This window comes from Drosophila novamexicana, unplaced genomic scaffold, assembly GCF_003285875.2.
Source record: "Drosophila novamexicana strain 15010-1031.04,08,12 unplaced genomic scaffold, DnovRS2.1 tig00000193-arrow-pilon, whole genome shotgun sequence".
Lineage (NCBI taxonomy): Eukaryota > Metazoa > Arthropoda > Insecta > Diptera > Drosophilidae > Drosophila > Drosophila novamexicana.
Window position 1 is genome coordinate 2866508 of NW_020824787.1, and position 8033 is coordinate 2874540.

The following is an 8033-nucleotide window of genomic DNA, read 5'->3' on the forward strand; positions in this document are numbered from 1 at the left end:
TTGGCTTAACTTCGTCGTTAATAGGCCTGAAATAAACAGGGTTATGTTGCTCCAATTTACGAATTTTACAAAACATGTTTCTTTATTTTTACCATTTTTATTTTAGTTTCATAAACAGTTTCCAGTGTTTCGTTTAGTTGGCTAGCACAATGTTGTATATAATTTGCTTGGTTTTTGTTTCGGATTATGCATTTCCTTCACATTTCACATGGCAGAAAAATGGAGCATGCAGCTTCGCGGGATGGTGAATGGAATCGTCTGGCAGGTAATTATTATAGATTCGATGTTATTTTTTTTTTTTTTTTACATATTACCAGGCTAGTTTATTTGTTGTTGATTTACTTAACTTACTCGTAACTAAGAAGCAGTTTACATTGGTTTAGAACATTTTGGCAAAACGTGTAAAAAAATGGCAGATACAAAAAAATGGCAACGAGTTCCGAGCGGTCCAACGTCTTCTCTTCTTGTATTTTCTCTTTTTGGTTAGTTTAAGGAATTTGGTAGCAGTGTTCGGTTCTAGTGTGTGTGTGTGTGTGTGTGTGTTTGTGTGTGTGAGAGTGTGTGTTTTTGTTTGTTTGTTTGTTCGTTGGTATAGTTAAGGCATTACATTTAGATTAAAATTATTGCGTGTGGTCCGCTTATGACGAGTTCTTCACACAGACTTGACACCTGGATACGCGGGAGAGCAGGTTGCCCGCCTTGATGGTCTGCTGTTCGGGCCGCTGGAACTGATCGCCATCCTCCAGCGTGACCATCCAGAAGCTAGTCATCGTCTCATAGAAATGGCAGTGTCCCTTCGCGCCGTTGCACTCAATGAACGGTGTGGCCCGGAAGTCCTCCAAGCAGGAGCCAGGCGATTGCAGCGCCTGACCACCGCCGCCATTGCCAACGGCCGTGTGCTGGAATATTATATACTATAGAGTGAGCTTTCATTGTGCAAATTTCGGACTTACCATGAGGAAACTGTAGCCGATCCATAGGCCCTCCCAGCCGTTGGGGCAGTTGGGTATCGCCAGCGACTGGCTGTGCACGGCGATCACATTGGCTGGCGCCTCGCAGACGACGCAGCGGGAAATGTATTTGCTGATCTCGTTGTTGTTGACCGGCATCATCGGTATTGGGGCCGATGTGGATAGCCAGAAGCTCTTGTCGTTGCGCGAGGCATAGTTGCATACGTTGTTCTGTCCGCAGGACATCACTGGCAGTGTTGAGAAGCGCGGCACACAGGAGCCGGGCGAGCCGAGATCCTGATTGTGTGCATAGTCATTGCCATCGACATAGAGCAGCGAGTAGCCGGTCCAGAGTTCGACATGGCCGGGTGCGCACTGTGGCACCTGATCGTTTTGGCTGTGACGCGTCAGCAGAATGCCAGTTAGATAGTCCTGGGCACCGCTGCAGGGCAGGCCGGGTTCACCCTTGTAGCCAATGGGTCCGACAGCACCCTCCAGGCCAATCAGACCTTGCTCACCGCGCTCACCCTTGAGGCCAGGACGGCCGGGCGGGCCAGTTAGACCGATTAAGCCACGTTCGCCCTTTTCGCCTCGCTCTCCTTGGATGCCAATCAGACCGCGTTCACCCTGTGGTCCAGGCTCACCCTTTTGTCCATCGCGACCAGGATGTCCGGGCTCGCCCTTGGGGCCAGGCGGTGGCACCAGGCCGGGCTCACCCTTTTGACCACGCAGACCGGGCAGACCGTCACGACCATCTCGGCCCTTGGGTCCGGTGAAACCTTTCTCACCAGGTGCGCCAACTGGACCAGGATGACCATCCATACCAGGAGCACCGATGTCTCCCTTAAGACCCGGTAGGCCGCTCAAGCCAGGTGGTCCGGCAATGCCCTGATCTCCCTTCTCACCCTTCTGTCCCTCGAAGCCAGGCACACCGCGATCACCCTTAGGTCCAGGATAACCAGATTCACCCTTAATTCCAGCTGCACCATTCAAACCAGCGCTGCCATCAATACCAGGTGCACCAGTCAAGCCACGTTCTCCCTTGGGACCCATGGGACCAATTGGTCCGGGCAAGCCAACTAGACCAGCGTTTCCGGGCAAGCCAGCCAATCCACGCTCACCCTTCATGCCAGGTAATCCAGGAGCACCTTTAGTTACGTGGAGTTTAAATCGAATCAATGATAAATCAAATTCACGATATTCGTCCTATTACATACCTTCACGTCCGTTTTTGCCAGCACGTCCAGGTAGACCCTTTTCTCCCTTAACGACAGGGCCAGGATAGCCGGGCTCACCATGCAATCCCATGTCTCCCTTGGGTCCAGGAGTTCCAGGCAGGCCAGGAATACCAGCTGGTCCATTCAGTCCACGATCTCCCTTCTCGCCGGGGTAGCCAATTGGACCTTGGTCGCCCTTGTTGCCTTTAAGTCCTTGCAATCCAGGTAAACCATGGTTACCAGGCAGACCCTTTTCTCCTCTTAATGCAAGCATGTCAACTTGAGCAGCAGGGCCCCTGAGACCCTTTTCGCCCTTGTCTCCCTTCAAGCCAGTAGCACCTTGGTATCCTTGCCTACCGGCAAGACCCATTGCACCCTTCAAGCCGTTTGCACCAGCTGGGCCACGCTCTCCCTTGAGGCCCTTGGGGCCAGGATAACCGATCGGGCCAGGATTTCCTTGTGGTCCAGGCAGACCATCAAGACCAGGAGCACCTGGATTACCAGGCTGTCCGGAATTGCCCTTGTCTCCCTTTGGTCCTGGAGCACCGGGGAAGCCAGGCTCACCCTTCTCACCAGGCATACCATCTTGTCCATATATTCCGTCACGTCCAGTGTCACCCTTTTCACCTTGTGGGCCTGGGCGACCGTGGACGGCAATGCCAGGCAAACCTTTCTCGCCAGGTTGACCTGGAGCTCCGGGTAGACCATCTTGACCACGTAGTCCTGAGACACCGGGTTCACCCTTCTGTCCCTTTTCGGAAGCATCTCCAGGCTCGCCCTGAGGTCCATCGAAACCAGGCAAACCTTGGTTACCCTTCTCTCCAGCCAGACCATGTAATCCATCTTGTCCAGGTAGACCCCGTGGTCCAATATCACCCTTAACACCCATAATGCCGGGTGGTCCAGTGGGACCCCTGGCACCGGGAAGGCCATCGTTTCCTGTTAATCCACGGGCTCCCTTGTCACCCTTCATTCCTATTTGTGGGAGTCATAGCATTAACACTGGCACTTGTCAATCATGTTAAAGGACTTACCAGGAATTCCAGCAGCTCCGAGTGGACCGCGTTTGCCTGGAGCACCAACCGGACCAGTGAAGCCCTTGGGACCATCATTACCGGGTGCACCGCGCTCACCCTTGTTGCCAGGCATACCAACGAGACCAGGGCTGCCAACTTCACCCTTGGCGCCATCACGGCCTTGAACGCCATCAATGCCGGGAGTACCCGGTGGTCCGGGACGACCCTCGGGACCAACAGGGCCGGGTTCACCTTTTTCACCGACAGAACCTGTGGAACCAGGCTGTCCAGGGAATCCAGAATCACCCTTATCACCAGGATAACCAGGGTTGCCGTCAGGTCCAACCATGCCTAAAGCTCCAACTGGACCACGGTCTCCCTTCTCGCCAGTCAAACCATCGCGACCTGGAGGTCCAGGTGGTCCAGCAACAGTAAAGCCTTGTTCACCCTTCTGTCCACGTTCGCCAAAACGACCAGGTGGTCCTCGGAGTCCATCCTTACCGTCGTTACCAGGCGCACCAAACTGACCGGGGTTGCCTTTCTCACCGCGAGGTCCAGTTATGCCACGAGGTCCGACCAATCCAGGTGGACCCTGGGGACCAGTTGAGCCCTTTTCTCCCTGCAAGCCAATGTCACCCTTCTGGCCCATTGGTCCGTTGGGTCCAGGCATACCGGTGGCACCGCGCTCGCCCTTATTACCCTTCAATGGAACCTTAAGTTCGCTGGCCGCGCAAGTGCCCGGCTCTCCCTTTTGTCCTACGTATCCTGAGGTGCCTTTGTCACCTTTGTAGCCATCGAAACCGGGGCGACCAGGTTCTCCCTTGATGCTTTGGCCAGGGAATCCATCAACGCCGTCGCGACCAGGACTGCCAGGTGAACCATCTGTGCCTGCTTGGCCCATGTAACCCTTGTCTCCCTTCACTCCCATTTCACCTTTAAGACCAGGCGCACCGGGTATTCCACTGTCACCACGCTCGCCTTTTACACCAGCAGCACCAGGATATCCAGGTTCTCCCTTTGGCCCCTTCTCAGGCACAATTTGGCTCCAGTCGACAAATGCTGATTGACCAGGTTTACCCGTGGCACCAGGTGCACCGGGGTAACCGTCCTCTCCTTTCTCGCCTGGAGGACCCATTTGTCCAATAATGCCGTCATCACCACGTTCTCCAACATATCCCCGTTCACCGGGCGGTCCTCTAGCGCCAGGATTGCCAGGAATTCCGTTCAGACCACGTTCACCCTTGTCTCCTTTAAGACCAGGCGGGCAAGAAGAACACTTGCCTCCAGCATCACCCTTGGGACCCATGTCTCCCTTGTCGCCAGGAATGCCGTCGCGTCCAGCATCACCCTGAGGTCCAGGAATACCAGCCTGACCCGGAGTGCCTGGTCTGCCCAACTTGGAATCTCCGGGAACACCAGCATTTCCTTTGTAGCCGCGCTCACCCTTGGAGCCTTTCTGGCCAGGGTAGCTATCCAACGAGAGAAATTCATATAAAAAAAGCGAAAAGCAAAGGTTGCGTTGAGCTTGACATTACCCGTTTATGCCGTCATCACCCTTAGGACCTTGTACTCCGTAGCCTGGGGTACCGGGTTCACCCTTTTGTCCTTCAGGTCCTGGAGGACCATTGTGGCCGATTGGTCCGACTGGACCCTGTGATCCCAAGCGTCCGGCGTTACCTTTGTCACCCTTCTGTCCGGCAGGACCTTCATTACCGGGATGACCAGGCACGCCAGGACCTCCCTTGGGACCAATGTAGCCTTGAGGTCCTATTGGACCGTCCATTCCGTTCAGGCCCTGTGGACCCGGCTGACCGGTGTAACCGCGGGGTCCTTTGGGTCCAGGTGCGCCCGGCTGGCCGCGTCCACCACCAGGGGGTCCGGGGGGACCAACTAGACCTCGTTCACCAGAATTACCCGGGCGCCCAGGCTCACCCTTCAAACCGGGTTGGCCGGGCAAACCATTTAGACCAGTTTCGCCACGATCTCCTTTTTGTCCAGCAGGTCCTGGGGGACCAAAGTTTCCTTGACGACCCTATAAGATGTGGCATTAGACTGAATTTGTTAACGGTTCGTTCATCAAGGACTTACTCTTTCACCAGCGCCACCAGGCAAACCCTTCTCGCCTTTCTGTCCATCGTGTCCTGGTTCACCAACCGGTCCCAAGCCACCCTTTTCGCCCATAGGTCCAATTTCACCCTTCTGGCCAACATCACCACGCTGGCCCATAACTGTGTCGCTGCCGTGGACTGGAAGCTTCGGTGCCGGATCACCTTTCTCGCCCTTGTCTCCCTTTTCGCCGGGCATGGCTGTGGCAAAGCAAGCGGCACCCTTCTCACCCTTAATACCGCGATCACCGCGAGGTCCTGGCGGTCCGTAAGGACCCGTGTCACCACGCTCGCCTTTCTCACCACGTTGTCCTTCGGGTCCGGGGTAGCCAGAGCGGCCGGCGAAACCAGGCTCACCCTTCTCACCCTTGGCATAGTCACCATTCTCCTTGGCTGGCTCACCCTTCTCGCCTTTGAGACCTGGTCCGCCTGGGTAACCGCGTGGACCAGCCATGCCAGAAAGACCCTGCAAGCCGGGCAAACCTTCGGAGCCGTCACAGCCATCCTTGCCATTGATACCCGGCAAGCCAGGATTACCGGCAGGTCCTTGAACACCACTTACACCCGGCAAGCCGGGTATGCCGCGCGTTCCACGTTCGCCCTTATAGCCACGCGCTCCAAACGGACCCGGATCACCCTTCTGACCCTTGTCACCGGGTGGACCCTCTGGGCCCGAATAACCCTTAATACCCTTGGGTCCCGTCTGACCTTCGGGACCCGGCAGGCCGCGATTACCCTTCTCGGCAATACACTTGGGCATACAGCCCGCAAAGCCGGATGTACAGTTCTTGGGCGGTTGACCGCCGCGCTGTATGCTCGCCGAATCGACAATATCGTAACTCTCATCAATCACAAATGATTCTCTGGGCTCATCTCTGCTGTGGTGCCGCACCGACTCTTGAATTGAGCCCGTGGCTCCAGGGTTCTTCCAAAATTGCTGCAAATAATACGCATTGATTTAATCGACCGCCAAATCGCAGCTTAATTAAGGCTTACAGCATTCGTATTAACTAATACTCCAGCAATTACAGCGGCGAACAGCAGCCTGAAAGCGACAAACAAACAAACAAACAAATAAATAAATCAATAATTAATTAAAGTTCAGTTAAGGTTAATTTCGAAAACCCTCGCTGCGTTTTATGTTTATGTTCCGTTCGATAACGTCATGTGTTTAAACCAAAATAACTGTCAAGTCGCTTATCGCGAACGACAGCGTGCTTCTGTCAGTGTGTGTGTGTGTGTGTGTGTGTGTGTGTGTAAGAGAGCGAGCGCAGCGTTAAGAGCGGCGCTGCTTAAGAGCGGCGCGCCTTCGTCTCTTTTGCAGCCGAAACGCAACGCGGCGAACGTTGCGACTGTGTGCGTTAGATTTGCCATATTTGACAGGCACTGGACTGACTGAACCGTGCGACAGTTTTGAAAGCATTGCCGCTGGCAATTTTCTGACTGCATTTGAACAAAACATATTTCTGACTAAAGTTTTCTTCTAATAAATTATGTGGCATATTTATATACATCTATTATTTTTATAATTTCAACATTTTGAATAAACAGTTACTTACCGCTTCCAGTGGGGCAACATGATGCCCTATGCACTCTGGCCGCACAGTTATTTCCCGCTGTCCTTGTTAACTTATAAATATGTTGCCGTCGCTGGCCTGCAAGGCAGAAAAGTAGGCACTTAAAAATTTTCATGATCTCTTACAAATTTCAAAGAACTTTTTGTTGGATAAAATAATTCATAAAAATTTTTTAAAAAATAATTTATTTTTAATATATTTGAAAAGTTTTGTTTTTTGCGTTTCTGTTTCAGTTGCAGTTCAAGCAGCGCACACGTTACAGTTTGAGAGGCACTATGCTCGACAAAGTGTAGCTTTGCCTTAAAATAATTTAAAATTGTTCAATTATTTTAACTACTAAAATTAAAGGCAACAAAGCACTTAATTAACTGTTTTCTTTTTTTTTTATTGAGAATTATTTAAATATTTTGTTTTTATTTTCTTTGGTTTTCTATTTTTTTTATATTTTTTTGCTGCTCTTCCTTACAGAAAAGTGATCCAACTTTATGGATCGACTGGAGCGTACTGAACGAACACACAAGCGAGCGCGAGCGGCACACACACAGCACAGGCAACAGGCGACCCAAGACTAAAGACAGAAGCAGCCTACTTACTCGAGAAGACGGAACACGACTAATTATAGTATAAGCTTCAGCCAGCCAAAAACCCAAACGGCCAATGCACGATCGTTCGCACGAAGTGTGACGAGCGGCAAACGATGTTCAGCTCACGTACGCTATCCGTGTCGTCTGTGTGAGCGCGCGTGTGTGTGTTGGTGTGTGTGTGCTGTGGAACATGTGGAACGGATGGGTGAAGCAACATTAAAGCGCGCAGCTAACCCAACTGGCAATATGAACATGAATATGAATGAAAATGGGTGATAAGTCTGAAACTAAGTCGCTTACTTAGATGCTGTTCTTTGTTCTTGCAATACCCATTGTTAAATAATCTCAACATGGGTATATTGCTTGACTGCCAACGCGCGCCACGGGCAAAAGGTTGCTGCCTTTTCCGACCCCAGAAAAGTGGGGCGACTACAATTGAGCTGATCTAGCCATATCCTATAAGAGCTGGGAACTTGAAATTTAACGCATCGATAAAAATCGATTTTGAGACCATATTTTTAAACACATTTAAGAGGTTATAAAAGCTCTATTTACTTGAAATGTAGAGTATATGTGCTTGTTTT

The 8033-nt window shown here is 51.8% G+C and overlaps 1 protein-coding gene across 1 annotated transcript; it reads right to left on the reverse strand.

Moving 5' to 3' along the window:
• Nucleotides 1-289: 289 nt before the first annotated feature.
• On the reverse strand, nt 290-7421 carry LOC115758610 (collagen alpha-1(IV) chain). The gene is made up of 9 exons (XM_030699341.1): nt 7332-7421; nt 6848-6943; nt 6285-6333; nt 5272-6225; nt 4719-5215; nt 3202-4652; nt 2168-3142; nt 954-2098; nt 290-899 (listed from the first exon to the last, which is right to left on the reverse strand). The coding sequence occupies exons 2-9, from the start codon at nt 6865-6867 to the stop codon at nt 639-641; spliced, it is 5352 nt and encodes a 1783-aa protein (XP_030555201.1). The 5' UTR covers nt 6868-6943; nt 7332-7421; the 3' UTR covers nt 290-638.
• Nucleotides 7422-8033: the final 612 nt, after the last annotated feature.